Here is a 23,242-nt window from a genome sequence, read left to right as displayed (position 1 = left end):
AAACATCTATTGTTAAGACCAAAAAAACAACACTTTAAAGAAAAAATAAAAAAAACTCCAATTTGAAATTGTATACTGTTGAATTTTTATTTTTTCATTATTTAAACATTAAACACACACACACACACATAGTTTAACATAAACTTACCATTTGATTTATGCAATCAAGTCATTAAAATTATTTTAATATTCAGTGTAAATTTGCTAAACATTTTTGAAGAAAAATCAAAAGAACAAAAACAATTTAAAAAAATGTGAATTGGAAAAATGAAACGTGAAACAAGTCAAAATACATAATTTATAAATATTTTTATTAATTTATTTATTGTTCTTAACGAGTTTTAATCTGGTTTTAATCCATAGACATCCATCTCGTTCGGTTGTATGGTTGTTGATGTTGTTGTTGTTGGTTTCTTAGTAAGGTGGAGGTGGTGTGTATTTGTTGGTGTTTAAAACTCTCAGTAACTAAATACTGGCAATTTGCTGTCGCCGTTATAGACCAGACCAGACCACACCACACCTTTTATGGTTGTCTAAAATCGAAAAGAACATGATCAAAATTGTAAATTGATTCTTTTGTACATGAAATCATTTTATTATTTTTTTTTCTATTTTTTGTTCCTTTTATTAATTTTTTGACAAGTTCTTGTTAAAGTTTATTTTTTTAATTTTGGTTGGTTTTTACCATAAAAAACATAAAATTTGTTGGTATTAAAAATGAGTTTATAATTTACTTATAGTTTAATGTATTTAAAGGGCGATTTATGTTTCAAATTTGAATTTATATCTTTTTTTTATAAATTACGCATGCGTAACAAAAAAAATTATACAAACACAGTTCTACTATAACTAAGTACATTTTTTTTTATTTTTTTATAAAAATGTTGTGTTGAATCATAATTTATTTTTTTATTAGATGTTTATTCAAGATCAATCACACTTGAAATTATATTCTTATCTTGGTTTTATTATTAAGATTTACATAAAATTTTAAACAAGTGTAGGTAGGTAGGAGTTTTTAATTTTTCATATAATTGTTTTTTCTTTGAAGTTATTTAATTAAAATACGGTAAATTTAATCTAACACGAGTATTATAATTTTAATTTTATAACTAAGAACTGCTTAGATTCGATAACATTTGGCGATTGTATTATGCGTGGCAACTTAAAAAGTTGTTAATGATATGAACAGAAATAAATAGAACTGTACAGAAATGAATAGAAATGAACAGAACTGAACAGAAATGAATAATAGTGATTTCTGATCGGTTATGTTTATTTCTATTCATTTCCGAAATAAACAGAACTGAACAGAAATCAACAGAAATGAATAGAACTGTACAGAAATGAATAGAAATGGGCAGAAGTGAACAGAACTGAACAGTAGAAATGAACAGAAGTGAACAGATCTGAACAGTTCTCATTCAGAAATGAATAGAACTGTACAGAAATGAATAGAACAGAAATCACTTTTATTCATTTCCGTTCAGTTCTGTTCACTTTTGTTCATTTCCACTGTTCAGTTCTGTTCACTTCTGTTCATTTCTATATATTTCTGTTCTTTTCAGAACTGAACAGGAATGAACCAAAAAGAAATAAACAGAAATGAACAGAACCGAACATAAATGAATAGAAATAAACAGAACTGAACAGCAATAAACAGAACTGAGCAGAAATGAATAGAACTGTACAGAAATGAATATAAATGAACAGAAGTGAACAGAACTGAATAGAAATGAATAGAACTGAACAGAACTGAATAGAAATGAATAGAACTGAACAGAACTAAACAGAACTGAACTGAACAGAACTGAACAGAACTAAACAGAACTGAACAGAACTGAACAGAACTGAACAGAACTGAACAGAACTGAACAGAACTGAACAGAACTGAACAGAACTGAACAGAACTGAACAGAACTGAACAGAACTGAACAGAACTGAACAGAACTGAACAGAACTGAACAGAACTGAACAGAACTGAACAGAACTGAACAGAACTGAACAGAACTGAACAGAACTGAACAGAACTGAACAGAACTGAACAGAACTGAACAGAACTGAACAGAACTGAACAGAACTGAACAGAACTGAACAGAACTGAACTGAACAGAACTGAACAGAACCGAATCGAACATAAATGAATAGAAATAAACAGAACTGGACAGAAAATGAACGGAACTTAACAGAACTGAACAGAAATGAATAGAAATGAACAGAATTGAACAGAAATGAACCCAAAAATGACGATCCATATGTTAGCAAAACTTCATTAACAACAAAAATAATTCCCTCCCCATTTTATATCAACCTGTTGTGGGTGTTTACAGAGATTTACAAATCAAATAAATCCCCATTAAATTATCAAACAATGTTTATGATCCCGCTAATTTGCACTTGAGCACAACATACCACTACTACTACTGTAACGGTGTGTGTTTAAATAAATTACAGATTAAAATTAACTATATAATCAGAGCACAAGAGCACTTAAAATAACTAAGATACTAAACAACAACAATAATACACAACTTACTTAAATTTCAATCATTCCTTAATAAACACCCAATTTTTATTATACAAAATACTATGTTTGTATGTATAACTACTTACCGACGTTAGCATGGGGTAGCTGGATGTTGATGTTGTTTTTGGTGGTGCTGATAGTAGTATTGTCTTCAGTGGGTGGGAGATTTAAATACATAGCTGAAACCAGATTAAATGGTCAAAATAGCAAGTATATACTTACATTAAATATCCTCTACAAATTGTGATTAATTCTAAACGCTGTTAATACACCAACAGGCATTCATCCATCCATCCTAGCTGTCTCTTTCATCAAACCACATGTGAAATTATTTTGTTTTTACTTTCCTTTGCTGCTCTCCAAATAACTATTTAAGCAAATACCCATAGATGAGCTTGTATTGTTGTTGTTCTTGTGGTTGTTGCTTCGTTGTTGAGCGTTATTTGTTCTTCGAAAGTGTGTATGTAACCAAGAGTATTAGTAGTCAGACAGTCGGTAAGTGAACCTTTAAAATTGACTTTTAGTGAGTCTGACTAACTGTCTCGTCTTGTATTGTATACGCACAAAAGAAGTGTTGCCAAACACAAACATCAGCTGCATCCATTTCTTTTACGTTTTTTTTTTCAATTTATTTACTTGAGTTTCTCTTCACATCTTTTTTTACCTCTTATTATTCATCTATTCCTTTTATGCCTCCCCTTTTGCCCACACCCTAACAAGTAGCAGTCGCATTGGAAATTCAATGAGAAGCAACAGGGTTTTTCTGTCTGTCAGTCAACTAACATACATACAAACACAACAACATACATTCAAATACAATTACTAAGTCACTCACTCACTTGGTTACACACTTCCAAACATGCACTCACGTTCCCTCACACACACACACATACAGTCATAGTGAATCCTATATTCAATATGCAGACAATATGGCTGAATGTTAAAAATAAATACAATTGTATCATCATCAGCCAAAAACAACTACAACCCTCATATACATAAATACATACATCTAAACACTCACACTCCCCAAACACACACTTTTATATGTATATTGGAGAATACAATATCCTTAACATTGTTGTTAAGTTGATTATTGTTGTATTGGGCTGGTCGGTTGGTAGGCCCCTTGCAAAGAATGCTTTAAAACTGGGGATGCGTAATGAGTATTTCTATGGGTACTAACGAAATTGTTGCAAAAATTGTAGTTTTTTTTTCGTTAACACTTTAATAAAAATATGTTAAGTTATGTGTAAATATGTTTAGAAATGTTTAGGAATTTAAGAAAATTACTCAATAGTTTTTTCTTGAATAGTAAAATTTTGTTTCATTTTAGTGTTCAGAATTATAAAAATCAAACATTAAAAACTTTAAGAAGTTAATCAAAACTATTTGAGAACTTATTTACATTTAATAGGAAAAAGATCATTAAAAACCACCTTTACAAAAAGTTACAAATGTCTTGCTTAGATAAACTGAATAAACATCATAGTTCTCGCTTTGGATCTGCCTTGCCCGAGTCAATATTCTTTGTTTTTTTCCTAAGAATTCACTATTGTTCCACAAGTCAAATTTTTCATTCAATAAGTGTCTTTGCTTAAAAAAACCTCTTCAGGAAATCTTTATATTTAAAATTTCGCGATAGTTTAAACTTTGGATCTGTTATACCTTTCGTCTTTTCATTAGAACCCAAGATTTAACCAGAGATTTAGTTATATAGTTAGTTCCGATGAGCAATATTGTTTCGATTCATTGTGCAAACTCGTGATCACAGTCACAATGATTTACAAATCGTTTTCACTGAGAACACTGAATTCCTAGTTTAAAATGAAACCACTATCAGACCAGTTGTGTACTCCTTTTAGAATCTCTTGTGAACTTCACGACTATCAACTAACCTACCGAGGAACCCAGCCAGTATTGTATATAACCCAAAAAAACAAAAACGTCATATTAATTGTGGACGAATGATTTGTAAACTTTTAAGTTTCTAACTTTTAAAATACAATTGTTTAATAAATGAAATTGCATCAAGTTTTCACTAAAGTTTTGTGGCACTTCAAAATAAGTGGAACAGCTAGAATATTTCTTATCATATGACACATCGTTGAAAGGCATGTTGCAAACTTTTCATGTGTAAATAAAGTTAATTACTTTGAGAAATTGTTTTTTTTATTTTCTCTTTTTTTTTGGAGTAGAAAGTGTGGTCATGATAAATATGGCATAACTTTGGAAGAGTACATTTGTTTGGGCAATAAACAAGGTGTGGTCTAAAAGGTGTTTTAAACTTTTTTTGTTGTAATACAAATAAAGATTTCAATCTCCGTACGATTTTGATTCTTATACAAGATGTTTATCGTTTTTTTTTTAATTCTTAAAATTTTTCAAAGTTTTAGAAGTAACAAAAAAATTCAATTTCTTCATAAATCCGAGGTTAATATGGTGGTATGAATTTTTAATGGGTATTTGCGGAAGGGTATTTTTTCTGATCTGTAGTATTCTCATTTAAAACTTTTCGGTGATATCCTATAGAAAGCATTTAACCGGCACATTATCCTGCACTATAATACATTAGAGAATAACATGAAACTCAGATGATTTCCGATCACAATAGGCTCATATCTAAAATTCTCAAAGTTCATTTAGAAATTTCGCCTAGTAAAAGTGTCCTCTCCGATCACAATAGCAAAATATCCAAAATTTTGGATTAGTAAAAGCTTCCTCTCCTACTAGATGGAATATCTGATAAATTGGTTTAGATGGCTTATATCTTTGAGTCAGGCTAAATCATTAAATTGGTTTGTACTTCTCACAACTTTTAAGTGGTTTGTCGATATCGATACCAATAAAACGAATCGAGATAGGAAGCTCTCATTCCTAATGGATGTTACATCAGATATTTGAGATAGTTTAGATCATGAAAGTCTTTCGAAACGAAATACAAAACTTGAATAAAAGAAAAGTCAAAGTCTAAGTATATCTGCCTAAAGAATTGAGGTGCACTCAAGCTATAAGATCGCTCAGAATTTCTCTATCGCATCAGATTTGAAATATTTGAGGCGTTCAAGATTTGAAATATTTGAGGCATTCAACTGATCGAAATCTAAAATTTAAAAGTCCAAACTTGTCGTCTTTTAAATGATATTTTAACTAAAAGTTTTAAACATCTGAGGTTATATCTGATTCAGCTAAGGAATTAAGATAAACTTACGTTGTGATTCGTTTCACAACGTAACCTCAGTAAACCTATGACTTTTTTGTACAAACTTTGCCAAAACAAAAAGGCTCCTAAAAGTGGTTGGCACCAACCATGTTTATCTCTAAGACATATGAAAGAAGACACAAAAGGCCATAATGGTGAGGAATAAACGAATGAAATAGAAATGATGAATAAATAATAAATTGTCATTAGTTAGTTTAACATGCTACAAGGATACGTGGTTGATTTGAATATGATGCTTATTGTTGTTGATGTTATTGATGTTGATTTTAATTCAATACTTGTGTCGAGTAAATGAACATGAGATGCTGAGTAGTTGGTAGTGGCAGTCGTGGTGAGAGTGATGATGATGATGATGAATAACAATAATACAAACTCACATTCTTTTTCGCACAGTATACTATCACTCTGACAGTCAGTTAGTTCAATTTTAGTCCTTGATATACATATTCAATTAATAAAGAGAAGTGGATAGAATAAATAAGTATGAATGTATGTATGTAGGTATATATGTGTTTGAATTTGTAAAGGAAAAACATATAATTGATAGACGGGAGTCGGAAAAAGGAAATGAGATTGAACATGAAAATGAGCTGGTAAACGGAAGAAGCATCCATCCTCCCCTTTCTCCTTTAACTCTCTGTTTGCCTTATCACATATGTGGTGTTACGTTGTCAATTGATTGGTTTAATTGAATGGAATCCATACAATTCCAATTACAATTGTTAGGAAAAAAACAAGTGAATTTAAAGTGTGACAGAAAATATAGAGGGGAGGGTGGGGGTATGCTGTCTGAAAGAAAAAATAAAAACACTTTACCATCATTTTTTGGTTTTTTGTTTTTTTATTTTATTTTGAGAATTTAATTAGAATTTATTTTAGAATTAAATTTAATTAGTTAGTTAAATTTTAAATGTTTACATGTATGTTTTTTTGGGATTTTTTTGTTTTTTTTTTATTCATTTATTTATTTTTATTAAATTGTGATATAATTTATTTAAGAATTCGATCGAATTTTGGTTTTTTGTATTTTTTGTTTTTATTATTTTTTTTTTTTTTTGTTTTAATTTATAATTATAAGTATATTTTTTATAAGAGTCTAAAGTAAGAAAAAAATGGTGACGTAGACGCAAAAAATATCTGTGTAATTATAACACTGACAAGTGCTGCTGCTGCTGCGGCTTCTTCTCCTTCCTCTGTCTCTTCTTCTCGTTCTTCTTTCGAAAAAATAAAATAAAAATTCATCATGTTCTTCTGTATCTTCTTCAACATCTTTCTCTTCCACTCTAAAAAATAAAAAGTTTTTTTTTTGCACGGTTTTTATATATTTTTTGTTTTTGGTTTTGTTTTTTTTTTTTTTTTTGTTCAATAAAAAAAGTTCATTTTTTCTTCTCGTTCGCTTTTAATGCTGCTGTTCTCTTCTTTTCTATTATAATTCATCTTTTTGTTTTCTTCTGATTCATCTTCCTTTAGCTCTTCTTTCACTTCTTCTTTTTATTTTTTGCACACACACATATAAATAATCCTGTTGTAAGTAGTTTTGTTGTTGTTGTTTGTTATAGTTTATATAGTGGTAGACATACTGTCGTCGTGGCTTTCGTCGTCGTCGTCATTGTTGTTGTTTGGTTGTTGTCGTAGCAGTCGTCGTAGTTGTTGTTGTTATCATCATCATCGTCGTCGTCTAATTTTTGGATACAAAATCAAAAGTCGTTGCTCCACTAGCTTTGCCCGAAGCACTACGATGGAAATGGACATTCTGCCATTTATTATCGCGTTTATGCCAGACACGTGTCTCCTCCGACTGATGGGTGTGGGCATGACCCTGTTTATCGATATATTGAGTTAAGCGTACATAAGCAATACAAGCGGCATCCTCGCCCAACAGATGGACGTGTGGATTTAAAATGGTAGTATTGATGGCTTTGCAATTCTTGCCCAAAACATTTTCAAAGTAGAATTTGTGAAAGTCAATTCCTTCGACCAGATTGCCGAGGGCTTCCGGCTCGAAAGCAGTCAAATGCGGATCACCGATTTTGGTGTAGGCATCAAAATCACCACTGTTGATGGCCTCAATCAGTTGTTCCGTGATTTTAATGATCTCCTGGCGCCTGGCCTTGACATCGTCATCTTCCAACGTGGTGTTGGATGAGTCGGTCGAGTCCTTAACGGGCGAGCCCTCGCCCTTCTTGGTGACCATGCTCTTGCTGGAGAAGTTGCGCGTGGCCAGCATGGTGGTCAAAATGGCGCCCTTCAGCTTGCGACGGGCGTTGAACTTCTTGAGGCAATCAACAGTTTCTTGGCGGTGTACCACAGAGGCAACACGCTCGCGCTGGCATATCCAGGGGTGTTTGAGGGCCTCGGCCGCTGTGATGCGCTTGTGGGGATTGACGGTAAGCATTTGATTGATGAGATTTTTGGCTTCTGGTGTTACCGTATCCCATTCGGGCGATGGGTAATCGTAAGCTCCAGCCTTGATCTGGGAATACAGACGGTGCTGGTCCTCATCCCAAAACGGTGGATAACCAACGAGCAAAATGTATAAGATAACACCACAAGCCCAAATGTCCACTGGCTTGCCGTAGGGTTCCTTCTTGAGCACCTCCGGTGAGAGGTAGCCAGGAGTGCCGGCAAAACCGAACCAGGCCTGATGATCACCTTGCACCTCAATGGCCAGACCAAAGTCGGCCAGTTTTACGGCGGCACCCTTGGCCTTGCTAGCTAATAGTAAATTTTCCGGCTTCAGATCACGATGGACCACACCATTCGAGTGGCAGTGATTTACCGATTCCAATATCTGCTGAATACAATGCGATGCATCCGCCTCTGAATAGAATTCCCTTGCAACAATGTCCTCAAACAATTCGCCCCCGGTCACCAGATCGAACACCAAATAGTGATAGTTCTCCTCCTGTATACTGTCGTGCAGTCGCACAATATTTGGATGATGCAGCTTACGGCAGATTCTCGCCTCACGCTCTAACTTTTGAAAATCTCGTGCTGTTAACTTTTTGGTATTGATAATCTTTGCGGCAAACTCATTGCCTGTGGATTTTTGAACGCAACGTTTTACAATCGAAAAAGCGCCTCGGCCCAGCTCTTCTTTAATCTCATAATTGTCCGAGAAACGCGTACAGGCTGCAGGTGCAGCCATCGCGATGGCACACTTGAGAAAATCTATTGCGGCAACAAAATAAAGGACCCCACGTCAATCACAACAGTTGGTGTGTCGTGTCGTGTAGTGTCGGTCGCTCGATTTCTGTTTTTAACTTTTTTACAGAAATAATCAGAAAAAAAGGACCAAGAAATAAAAAGAAAACCTTTTTCTAAGTGACTAGTGGGTCTCTTGGTTTGGATACTTTAGTAGGGAGCAGAGTTTATTTTATTAATCGTGGAAAAGTTGTCTCCTCCTCGTAAACGTTTGAAGTCTCAATCGTATTTCGTAGCTCCTTTAGCCGTTTTTGTTGTAAGTTGTTGTTGCTGTTGCTGCTTTTGTTGTTGTGTGTTTGTATGTGGTTTTTTGGTGTTCTTTATAATGTTGTTGCTGCTGCTGCTGGTGTTGTTGGTGTTGTAGCAGTAGTAGTTGTTGTTGTAGTATGTTGTAGATGCAACTCTATATTTCGAAATAAAAAAAAAGAACGCAGAAGAAGAAAGCAGTCGATTAAATTGATTTTTAACTTGATTTTTTTTATTGTATATTTTCTAACTATATTTTTTTCAAAACTTTTGTTAGGATTTTTTTCATTAAAAAAATTTCTAGGTGTAGAGCAAGCAGAAGTTTTTTTTATAATTTAATATTAATTACTATAACAATAAAAACAGGGGGCAAGAGTTATTATTAAAGCACTCGGTTAGTAGTTGGGTTCTTTTTTTAGGTTTTTCCTTTCTTTCTTTTCTTCCTTCTGTTTTTTTTCTTTTTTTTGGTTAATATATGTATGTATAAATGTATATAAATATTGTATATGTATGTATATTGTATATACTCTACTTGTATGTATAGCAGATATTTTTCATACGTTTTTTTTTTTTTGTAACAATGTATGTATGTATTTTTATTTATTATATTATAGATTTCTTTTTTATATTATAATTTATTTATATTTTATTATTATTTTATTATTAAAACATTAAGTTTAGTTGAGATGAGTTAAGTAGAGTAGTTCTTTTCAATTTATTGCGAACTATATATTTATTTCTATTTATTCAGTGTATTTCTGTTCTTATTCGTTTGTGTCTTAAACTCCAACTGACCCAGATTCGGGGCAGAGTGTTGAAAATCAAAAAAAAAAAAAAATAACTTGTGAACAACGGAAGTGTATGTATATGTAAATTCTAATCAGTCCTTGTCCTGTAATGATTTTTGTTATAGTTTTTTTTCTCTTCTTTTGGGAATTTTTTTTTTCAACATTTTATTTCAACTTTTTTTCTTTTATTATAAAAAATCACTTAATTTTTAGCACATTTTAGTTTTTACTTTTTACAAGGAAATTAAAAAATAATATTTATTAGCAAAATTTATATTAAAATCGTTTAAATTCGTTTCATAAATAGTTCTTTTAATAATTTTTATCTTACCCGTTCAACAGTTTGTATTTTTTGTTAGTAATTTTTCACTTTTTTTCTATATATTTCGGTTTAGTTGTTAACGAAGCACTTAACCAGCAGAGAAAAAAAGTTTGTATCTACATTTTCAACGTTGATGCGTTTTCTATATATTTTATATCTCGCATCCAACACTCTTAGGGAAAAAACAAGAACAAGAACGGTTATTTTCTATTCTATTCTACTTGTCTCCCCTCATTGGGAATATTTGTAACTGTTGTTTAGTACGCAGAATCAAAACTACCGAAAAATTGTTCTAAACCCACCACCACAGTTTGTGCACTCATCACTCACTATTGTACGGTGTGCCACCACTAAAGGAAAAAAAACTTATAAGGTTATTTTCTTGCTGAAATACAATTGGAAATGGTCTGACTATGTGTCGCAATTATGTTGCCAATTAGCTTAGAATACTTTTAAGTTGGTAACACTAAAAGAGCATTTAGCACAAAAACTACATTCTAACGGTAAATAAGGGTAGTTCTCTCTCTCTCTATTCCAAGCTCTCTTGCTTTGAAAATATGTCTGTATGTTGTGTAAAAGTGTTGAGTTTTTAAATACAACCCTGTTTAAAAAGGGAAATTTTATTCCCAACAGGATATTAGCTAGAAAGTTGCCATAGTTTTTAATTTTTAATATTGCCACATTTAACATTTTAGTTTGATTTTTCCACAAAACACCCACTTTAAGATTTTGTCGTTTGTTTACAATAGTGTCGCAAATAAAAATCAAATTATTTCTTACAAAAAAAATTCAATTAATTAATGTTGATTAATTTATTATTAAAAACTCAACAATATACAATAACAAAAGCAAGAAGCAGTCTACAAAAAAATAAGACTTGCTTATTGAAAACTGCACAAAATTTGAATAAATGCATTAAGTTTAAAAAACTTTAAAGTTCAATATTTGATACAAAATTATGAAAAAATACTAAATTTATAAATGTTCGACAAATTCCGAAAAATATCAAGTAGACTATAGACTAGACTATAGACTACACTATAGACTAGACTATTGACTAAAATATGGGCTAGACTATAGACTAGACTACAGACTAGATTAAACAAGAATGTAGATTAGACAAGACTATACACTTGACTATAGACTAAACTTTAGACTAGACTATGGACTAGACTATAGACTAGATTATAGACTAGACTATTGACTAGATTATAGACTTGACTATAGACTAGAATATAGACTAGACTATGGACTAGACTATAGACTAGACTATAGACTAGACTATAGACTAGACTATAGACTAGACTATAGACTAGACTATAGACTAGACTATAGACTAGACTATAGACTAGACTATAGGCTAGACTATAGACTAGACTATAGACTAGACTATAGGCTAGACTATAGACTAGACTATAGACTACACTACAGACTTGACTAGACTATTGAATAGACTATAGACTAGAAAATATACTAGGCTATATACTACAATAAAGACTATTGACTATAGAATAGATTATAGAGTATATTATAGACTAGACTTTAGACATGACTAAAGACTAGACTATTGACAAGATTTAATTGTTTTTTTTTTTTTTTTGCAAAATTCTGTTCATTTTAATTTAAACGCCAGTGTATTTTTAAGACAAGTGTTAAGATATAATCACAGCTGCATGTGTAGACAGTCCAATATATCTCTAGTTATTATTTTTGTTTTTTGTCAATATTTTTTTTTTTTTTTTTCTAAATAGTATTTTTTCGTAATTGTTTTTCTTTTCATGGTTGTCGGAGTTGTCAAGTTATGTTGTGTTGCATGCATGTATGCATGCAGCAAGCAACATTTGGCATACCAAAATGTCAACATAAAATCATAAATTATATAAACATTTCGAAAAATTTAGAAAAAAATTTTTTTTTGCAGAAATTTTAAGAATATTTCAAGCTAAAGTTTGTGGTGTTAGTTGTTTTTTTATATTATTGCTACAACAAGGTGTCATAAATCAATTTTATTTTGAGAGACATATAGAAGAAAAAAATCAAATAAATAAATATTTTAAATATTTTTGTTTGTTAATAAATGATCAAAGATAATGAAAATTAGCTAAAGCAAGACAAAGTTGTTTATTAAAACTAAAAATGACTTTATGTATTTTCATAAAATAAACAAATAGATAGTTTTGAGTTAAACTAAAAATTTTATTATTTATCATTTAGTTTAATGACTTTGATAAGAAATGTACAATGACCTGTTTCATTTTTAGTTTAAAGGTTAAATTTAAGAAAAGTCAATGAATATTGATTGAACAGAAATATTAATGAATTAGAAATAAATTAAACAAAATACTAATAGTTATAAATTGAACAAATAAGAGTCTTGAGGAATTAATTAACTAACTAACTAACCAACTAACTAAATAACTAACTAACTAACAAACTATCTATCTACCTATCTATCTATCTATCTATCTATCTATCTATCTATCTATCTATCTATTTATCTATCTATCTATCTATCTATCTATCTATCTATCTATCTATCTATCTATCTATTTATCTATCTATCTGTCTATCTATCTTATTACCTATTTAACTAACTAAGAATTAAGATTTTGTATAAAAACTATTGAAATTTATAACTTAAATAACAGTTTTTTTACAACATTTCTATAAATCCTCATAACTCTTAAATAAACAATTAACATTTAAAAAACCATTAACAATTCAATTATTAACATTATCGATTATTTTTTGTACAAAAAAATTTCACACAAATCAACCATTAATTTTCATTAAATTAAACGTGTTCATGTGGTTATGAAATATTTTCGCCAAAATAATTAACATTAATTAAAACCTTACAACGTTACAAACACTTTATAAATGATTTTTATATTAAAGTGGAATTTTTGTTCAATTACAATTTGTTTACGATTTAAAAAAAAAGTCATAATTTTTTTATTACACCAAATCATTAAGAGATTCATTCCATTTTTATATGGGAATTAGCCAACAAATAAAATGAACTCAATAAAAACAATTGCAACAATCGTTAAAAAAAACTGTAATATATTTATTTAATAAATTTGACATTGCCAATAAACAAAGCAAAAAAAATTAAACAATAATAAAAAACTACAAGCAACAAAACAATATTTTTCATAGTCTTAAGAAATAAATATTAAAGTAAATAAATACAACAACACAACCATTATTTTAATATAACAATAACAACAATTGTCGCACTTGATTAGCTTTCCTCCTTGCTCTGACTGTCTATATATATGAATACATTTGTATAAGTATGTATTTTGTAGGTGTGTGTATCTGTCTTTGAATTCAGTGTAAAATTGGCAATTGTACCGTTTTTTCTAAAGTAGTGTAAATAAACGATTAATATTTAAATTGCAAGAAACAAAGTGTGACAAATAAACAACTACAACAACTAACAGCAAAAAAATGTCGATGCTCTGTTGTATACATATTTACTCTTATACAAACAAATTTCTGTATTGAAAAAGACAATTTTTAAACAGACTAATTGCAATTGACAACTTGAAAAATTGATTTTAGTGTTTTGAGTTTTTTTATGTAAATTTTTGAAATTCCAAACAATTAAACACACATTGAAAAATCATCAATTTTAAAAATGACTTTTAGCACTATTATCGAAAATTAAGTAAAAATAAATTGGTATTTAAAAAAAAAGAGTAAACAAAAAAGAATAAAGTGATTTCAATTGAAGCCGTAAGAAGGTCGAATTTTTTACACAATTAAAAGATTTTCTTAAAAAAAAAACAAATATTTTGCGCCCTAGAAAATTGTGGGCTGTAGTGGACTATAGATTAAACTATAGGACTAGACTAAGCAGACTAAAGTCTGGACAAGACACAATGGTCTATTATAAATAAAAGTCTCGACTATAGATTAAACCATAGTCTAGACTATAGAATAGACTATAGCGTGGACTATAGAATAGACTATAGCCTGGACTATAGAATATACTATAGCCTGGACTATAGAGTAGACTATAGTCTGACTATAGAATAGACTATAGTCTGTCTATAGTCTGGACTATAGAATATACTATAGTCTGGACTATAGAATAGACTATAGTCTGGACTATAGAATAGACTATAGTCTGGACTATAGAATAGACTATAGTCTGGACTATAGAATAGACTATAGTCTGGACTATAGAATAGACTATAGTCTGGACTATAGAATAGACTATAGTCTGGACTATAGAATAGACTATAGTCTGGACTATAGAATAGACTATAGTCTGGACTATAGAATAGACTATAGTCTGGACTATAGAATAGACTATAGTCTGGACTATAGAATAGACTATAGTCTGGACTATAGAATAGACTATAGTCTGGACTATAGAATTTACTATAGTCTGGACTATAGAATAGACTATAGTCTGGACTATAGAATTAACTATAGTCTGGACTATAGAATTTACTATAGTCTGGACTATAGAATAGACTATAGTCTGGACTATAGAATAGACTATAGCCTGGACTATAGAATAGACTATAGCCTGGACTATAGAATAGACTATAGTCTGGACTATAGAATAGTCTGGACTATAGAATAGACTATAGTCTTTACTATAGAATAGACTGTAGTCTGGACTATAGAATAGACTGTAGTCTGAACTATAGAATAGACTGTGGTCTGGACTATAGAATAGACTATAGTCTGGACTATAGAATAGACAATAGTCTGGACTATAGAATAGGGTATAGTCTGGACTATAGAATAAACTATAGTCTAGACTATAAAATAGACTTTAGTCTTTACTATAGAATAGACTGGACTATAGAATAGACTGGACTGTAGAATAGACTAAAGTCTGGACTGTGGAATATAGTGAATATATAGTACTTGTTGTGCCTTTGACTAGTCGAAAATAGAATACTATATTACACTGTAGACTAATCTATAAACCTACTATAGTGTGGACTATAGACTCAACTATATATAAACTATAGGCTGGACTATAAACAATAGTCTGCTCTTTAGACTATAGTTTGGAGTATATACTATAGTCTGGACTATAAACTATATTCAGGACTAAAGTTTGAAATACAGACTATTGTCTGGACAGTACTATAGTCTGGACTATAGACTATAGTCTATGTCTATAGTCTGTCTATGTCTAGACTTTAAACTGAACTATGGTCTGGACTATTAATACTTTTTGAAATAAAAATGTATTACAATTCAAGAAAACACACACCTTTAAATTATGACAAACTCTCACAAAATTACACCATAAATTACCAATCAAATGCAACAAAATTCGTCATAAAATCTCAAAATTTCCTATTAATTTAAAAAAAATTTTAAAATTTCAAGATTTTCACATTTACAATCATATCAAAACCCCCCATCACAAACAGACATCAGGTGCCCATCATAAATAACACTTTCGATTTCAAACGCTTTCTTAAATAAATACCAAAATAAAATTGAAAAAAACTCAAAATATTAACAAAAATTCAAAAATATTAACAAATCTATAAAATAACAAAAACAAAACCTAAATGAGGTGTTGGTGGTAAACTAAGGTATTATTAAAATTGATGGTCCAAGTCTTATTCGATTATAAAAGTTGATATTAAATTCTTTCTATTTAAATTCAATTCAAACACTTTTTAACGTCACATTTTTGTATTCATTGCGGTTGTTGAGTTAAAATCGATTGATCGTTCGATCGATCTATCGGTTGGTCAGTCGTCAAACATTCATTCATTGATTTTTGTTTTGTGGTATATAATGAATATGTTTATAATACAAATTGATCCATCTTTTATTTATAAATGTCTTTTGTGAGGCTGTGTCTGTCCGTGGGGGTTTTGAATCAATTTAACAACTTCTATTATTTGTGGGCGTTAGTTTAATATTTTCTTCTTTTTATTTGTTTGTTTAAAATGTCTTTCTTTTCACTGATTAATAATTTGTTCCTACTCTTTTTATCAATTTGTTAATTTCATTTAATATTCATAATTTATTAACGTTTTTATATCGGATAACGTTTTTGTTACAGGTTTATTTTCGACAATAAATACCTTCTGAACAACACTTTAATTTCATCTTAATTTACCAACAAATGATTGGAAAACGTGCTCGTGTCTTTCTTTCAAAGATTATGAGGTGTGAAATCAACTCGTTTGGATTGTGGAGAAACAACAAATTTCGAGTTTAAATTGAAACTTTTACTTTCAATCAAAATTTAAAGCCGTGTTTAAATTTTTAAAGGGTAAGTGAAACAAATTTGAGAATTATAGTAAAAGTCGATCATACGGATAAATCGTATAATTTTCAAAATGAAATTGAAAGTTTATTTATTTGTTAAATTGTACTTTAAATTTCAATGGCTTAAAGAAATCTCATTCATACAAAAATTGTTTTAAAGACAAAACTTCTTTGCTGATCTTAATTTAAAGTTGATCTCTTTATGTTGAATATTATTTAACTCCATTATTGAAAATAACCACAATTTTCGCCAAAGCTATTCGCTATTAAAGATTTAATAATAAATTTTATCCTATTGGACATTATTGTTTCAAATTACACTTATCTGCCAAGCTCTTGGAAAACAATTCACTGTTTGCGATTTTATTTAAATAAAATTAAATATATTTTGTCTTAATCACCACGTTTAACTGATTAATCTGTATTGTCTAAAACCTCATATTAAACGAGGGAGAAAAAAACGCAATATACATTGTAATCTCTATAATTATATGAGTATAAATCAAATGTCTGTCTATATGTTCATGTAGTCTAAATATATAGAAATAATGTTCGTAAACGAATGTTAGGACACCCTATGTATCTTCATAAGTTTTCTTCTAAAAAATATTTCAGTTTAGTAAAATTTTTAAGTCGATAACGATCTCAACGTATATTTTAAAGTCCGATATTTTCTCCGATAATCTTAAATTATAACCAGACTATAGGCTTTAATGTAAACAAGGATATAGAATATAAACTGACCTAAAGACGGGACATAGTCTAGTCTATAGTCTAGTCTATAGTCTAGTCTATAGTCTAGTCTATAGTCTAGTCTTTAGTCTAGTCTATAGTCTAGTCTATAGTCTACTAGACTATAGACCAAACTATAGACTAGGCTATATATAAACTAGACTAGATTATATACTAGTCTGTAGACTAAACTATAGACTAGACTATAGACTAGACTATAGACTAGACTATAGACTAGACTATAGACTAGACTATAGACTAGACTATAGACTAGACTATAGACTAGACTATAGACTAGACTATAGACTAGACTATAGACTAGACTATAGACTAGACTATAGACTAGACTATAGACTAGACTATAGACTAGACTATAGACTAGACTATAGACTAGACTATAGACTAGACTATAGACTAGACTATAGACTAGACTATAGACTAGACTATAGACTAGACTATAGACTAGACTATAGGCTAGACTATAGACTAGACTATAGGCTAGACTATAGACTAGACTATAGGCTAGACTATAGACTAGACTATAGTCCACCTATTCTAAAACCTAAACTGAAAACGTTTTCTTAAATAGAATAGAACACATTTTGGAACCCATCACTGTTGCCATAATTCATTATTCGACCAGCTAACAAATGAATGAAATCAATTTGAAATGTCCAATTTTCAAGTAGCTACCATTTAATTTTAATTTAATTTATGCCACATTAAAGCTTTAAAATTGTTGTAAAAAAAAGAAAAACTAAATTAAAGTCTGCATATGGTCATGTGTAAGTGAATACATTTAGTGCGGTGGTCAGTGGCAGAGTGTTGTTTTAGCGGTTTTGTGGCGGTGCTGCTGCTGCTGTTGTTGTAGCTCTCGTAATAACAGAATGTTATTAACTTTACACTTAATAAATCATAATGGTTTATTTATGGTTGTTTTTTAATAATATTATAATGTTTTTTGTTTTTTTTTCATATACATATTATTAAATTCTGACGCTAAAACATTTTACAAAAAAAAAAAAAAACAACGAACATTTTTATTGAAATTTTATGTTTCTTTAAAGGAAAAAAACTAAAAGTGTTTGGTTAAAATAATGAATCATACCTAAATATAGAAATATGTATATTGATTAAATAGCGGCTCTGGTCTTTAATAAATGAAATCTAAAATAGACACCAAGTGTTTAATGGAAAATAAAATTACATGTAAATAAAATTATTAGATGGTTTAACACAAATAGTCTTAGATCAGACCAGTTCTTAAGTATAATTTAACCAATAAATTTTATTTGGCCCGACAAAAATCTTTTAGCTACAAGACAACTAACAATAAACGTCTATCATTAAAGTCAAGTACAATTATTATTAATAATAATTTCAATAATTTTCCTATGATTTTTTTGTTAATGTTTTTCTTTTGGGGTTAATAACAATTATATACAAAAAAGCGGGTGCTAGAAAATTGACCACCACCACCACCATAATCACAACATATTGGAATAAAAAGTGTTTGTACTGTTCTGTAGTATTATTTCGAAAAACTAAATTTTGTTTATAACAACTAAAACCACTTCTACATACCAAATAGCTATTAGACAATTTATGTCTATGGAGTTAATATTTTACCCTCTCTATATGTTTGTTTATAATTTTCAATCTATATACATAAGGGAGATCCCAAAATAAACGTAATAAACTATTATATGGGCAAGACATTAATTCGGACAATAGGAAATACTATAGACCAAACTATGTAGTAATCAATAGTAAAGACTATGAGATTAGATTATAGTCATGACTATGGAATAGGCTATAGTCCAGACTATGGACTAGTCTGTAGGTCCGGCAATAGACTAGTCTATAGATCAGACTTTAGACTAGTCTTTATACTAGACTATGGACTAGTCTACATACGAGACTATGAACTAGTCTATATATCAGACTATGGACTAGTCTATATATCAAACTATGCACTAGTCTATAGACCAGACTGTGAGTCTAGCCCATAGTCTAGACTATAGACTAGACTATAGTCTATAGACCAGACTGTGAGTCTAGCCTATAGTCTAGACTATAGACCATAGACTAGACTATAGACTAGACTATAGACTAGACTATAGACTAGACTATAGACTAGACTATAGACTAGACTATAGACTAGACTATAGACTAGACTATAGACTAGACTATAGACTAGACTATAGACTAGACTATAGACTAGACTATAGACTAGACAATAGACTAGACTATAGACTAGACTATAGACTACACTATAGACTAGACTATAGACTAGACTATAGACTACACTATAGACTAGACTATAGACTAGCCTATAGACTAGACTATAGACTAGACTATAGACAAGACTATAGACTAGACTATAGACTAGACTATAGACTAGACTATAGACTAGACTATAGACTAGACTATAGACTAGACTATAGACTAGACTATAGACTAGACTATAGACTAGACTATAGACTAGACTATAGACTAGACTATAGACTAGACTATAGACTAGACTATAGACTAGACTATAGACTAGACTATAGACTAGACTATAGACTAGACTATAGACTAGACTATAGACTAGACTATAGACTAGACTATAGACTAGACTATAGACTAGACTATAGACTAGACTATAGACTAGACTATAGACTAGACTATAGACTAGACTATAGACTAGACTATAGACTAGACTATAGACTAGACTATAGACTAGACTATAGACTAGACTATAGACTAGACTATAGACTAGACTATAGACTAGACTATAGACTAGACTATAGACTAGACTATAGACTAGACTATAGACTAGACTATAGACTAGACTATAGACTAGACTATAGACTAGACTATAGACTATAGACTAGACTATAGACTAGAATATAGACTAGACTATAGACTAGACTATAGACTAGACTATAGACTAGACTATAGACTAGACTATAGACTAGACTATAGACTAGACTATAGACTAGATTATATAGACTAGACTATAAACTAGACTATATAGACTAGACTATAAACTAGACTAGACTATAAACTAGACTAGACTATAAGCTAGACTAGACTATAAACTAGACTAGACTGTAGACTAGACTAGACTGTAGACTAGACTAGACTAGTCTATAGACTAGACTATAGACTAGTCTATAGACTAGAGTATAGACTATAGACCATAGACCAGACTATAGGCTAGAATATAGACTAGACTATAAGCTAGACTATAGACTAGACTATAGACTAGACTATAGACTAGACAATAGACTATAAACTAGACTATAGACGAGACTATAGACTAGACTATAGACTAGACTATTGACTAGACTAAAGACTAGACTATAGACTAGACTATAGACTAGACTATAGACTAGACTATAGACTAGACTATACACTAGACTATACACTAGACTATACATTAGACTATACACTAGACTATACACTAGACTATAGACTACAATTTAGACTAGACTATAGACTAGACAATGGACTAGATTATAGACTAAAGACTAAGCAATAGTCGACAATATACACAAGACTATAGACTAGATATAGCCCAGACTGCATACTAGACATTAGTTCAGGCCATATACTAGACTACACTACACTAAAGTTTATTACAGATTATAGTCTAGACTAATGACTTAACTATAGTTCAAACAATAGAATACGTGATTGACTAGACCAAGATTGTCCAAAACAGACAATAGTCAATAATTTGGACGAAAAATTAGTTTATTCCATACTCTAGGATAAAGGAATTGGAAACATAAGTAAGTTCGATTTCAAAGTCACCCTAATAATTATATATCTACCAAAGCTCACCTAAAACTATAAAGAAATTATTACCACCAAAAAAATAATGATATTGGAAAATATTTGTGTTTATATTTGTTAAGAATCAACAAAAGTCAGGAGTATGAGTCTTAATGAGACACCACTTTAGAGTCCATCGATACAGAAAATTTTCAAAACATTTACATTACAAGGGGTACTAAACAAAAATACAAAAAAAAAACTGTACAACAATTTTCAAACCAAATGAACACTTTATTTTATTATTATTTCTATCGTACATACATACTTATTTGTGTACTTTGGTCTTGCTGTTGATGTTATTCCATTTTGGGGTTGTGTTATGATGTTATACATGATGATTGTATGTAAATATCTACATAAACAAATTGTTTATATACTAGAAGATACATTTTGTATGTACATACATATGTATATATAGGTTACCCAATTATTAAAGATAAAATAAACAATAATAACAACAAATTTGAAAATTTGTTTAGCAAAAATATAAACCACAAAATTTTTTGGATATAATCAGCCAAGTACGCCTTCAATGGTGGGACTCTCTCTTGCTCTATCGATTTTGACAGTTGTTTAAATAAACCTACACTAAAAGAAGATTTTTGTCATGCGACTTATTTATGATTTTATTAAATACTTCAACAGGATTGTGTTTATATTTATTTAAGAATTTTACAGAAAATTGTTGCTAAAACTTTTTCTTTGTTGTCTACAATAAGAATAAATACAGTACAAAGACATTAGATCAGACGGCTTAATGAAATGGAAAAAAATCTGCAGTTACCCTACGATATATTAAGTACTTTTTCTAGATTATAAACTTCTAAATAAGTAAATTATAGATTAGGCGTAGGCTTGTTTTAAATATAGTCCATAGATTAGTCAATAGTCTGTATATTATACTAGACTGCTCTACTAGTTAAAATTATCATGGATTCTTTCTTGAGTCAAGCACTTTTGTACTTTTTTCACTTTTTAAGTTATGTTAAATACATCAACACTAGTTCAAGTGTTACTATTCAAATAGCTCCTTTTTACTCTTAAAAGTAGTATGTAGTTCCTATTAACTGATAATTTATACACCCATTGTTTTATTTCCACTTGTTTTAATAATTTTACTTCTAAAACCTATATTCTCATTTTGAAAACATTCAACGAACATTAATATTAAGTTAAAAACAAATCCATGCATATTAGACAATCCTAACATATAATTAAATATCAAATACCGATTAAAATAATATACTTAGGATTATTACTCTATTAACCCCATAAAACTTAATTACCTAAATTATTATAAATCAACATACATATAATATATATGTATGTAATATTTAATACTAATACTAACTTACAATAAAAGTATTAACATTTATTGATTACACAAAAACATTTTGAGTTAGTATTAAAAATGTATAATAAATTTACCGATACAAAAAGCTAATTAGTTGCAGTAATTAGTATAAAGCTGGATGGATTATAGGAAAATTAAATAAATAATATTTAATACAATTTAGTTCAACATTCTTTAGGCATAAATGCATAGATAGATAGATAGATAGATAGATAGATAGATAGATAGATAGATAGATAGATAGATAGATAGATAGATAGATAGATAGATAGATAGATAGATAGATAGATAGATAGATAGATAGATAGATAGATAGATAGATAGATAGATAGATAGATAGATAGATAGATAGATAGATAGATAGATAGATAGATAGATAGATAGATAGATAGATAGATAGATAGATAGATAAATAGATAGATAGATAGATAGAGATAGATAGATAGATAGATAGATAGATAGATAGATAGATAGATAGATAGATAGATAGATAGATAGATAGATAGATAGATAGATAGATAGATAGATAGATAGATAGATAGATAGATAGATAGATAGATAGATAGATAGATAGATGATAGATAGATAGATAGATAGATAGATAGATAGATAGATAGATAGATAGATAGATAGATAGATAGATAGATAGATAGATAGATAGATAGATAGATAGATAGATAGATAGATAGATAGATAGATAGATAGATAGATAGATAGATAGATAGATAGATAGATAGATAGATAGATAGAT

At 29.8% G+C, this 23,242-nt stretch overlaps 1 protein-coding gene and 1 long non-coding RNA gene across 5 annotated transcripts in view; both read right to left on the bottom strand.

Annotated features, from left to right (window-relative positions):
- Positions 1–290: 290 nt before the first annotated feature.
- On the bottom strand, positions 291–4,011 carry LOC124419132. Its single transcript, XR_006940424.1, has 3 exons — positions 2,750–4,011; positions 2,614–2,676; positions 291–533 (listed from the first exon to the last, which is right to left on the bottom strand). It is a non-coding gene; the product is annotated as an uncharacterized LOC124419132 (long non-coding RNA).
- A 2,942-nt stretch (positions 4,012–6,953) lies between these two features.
- The window catches only part of LOC111680369 (calcium/calmodulin-dependent protein kinase type II alpha chain), a 28,369-nt gene continuing 12,080 nt past the window's right edge, over positions 6,954–23,242 (bottom strand). For 3 of the 4 annotated variants that reach the window (XM_046945348.1, XM_023441999.2, XM_023442001.2), the window contains one exon: positions 6,954–9,357. In XM_046945348.1, coding sequence (XP_046801304.1) covers positions 7,429–8,898 — 1,470 coding nt within the window. In that variant the 5' untranslated portion in view covers positions 8,899–9,357 and the 3' untranslated portion in view covers positions 6,954–7,428. Of the gene's footprint in view, positions 9,358–10,319; positions 10,498–23,242 lie in introns of those variants that run through there. The other variant, XM_023442002.2, reaches the window with a different exon arrangement.

The sequence above is a fragment of the Lucilia cuprina genome, chromosome 3 (assembly GCF_022045245.1).
Source record: "Lucilia cuprina isolate Lc7/37 chromosome 3, ASM2204524v1, whole genome shotgun sequence".
NCBI classification, from domain to species: Eukaryota; Metazoa; Arthropoda; class Insecta; order Diptera; family Calliphoridae; genus Lucilia; species Lucilia cuprina.
The sequence above is the reverse complement of the archived record's forward strand: the minus strand, read 5'-3'. Positions and strand labels throughout refer to the sequence as shown.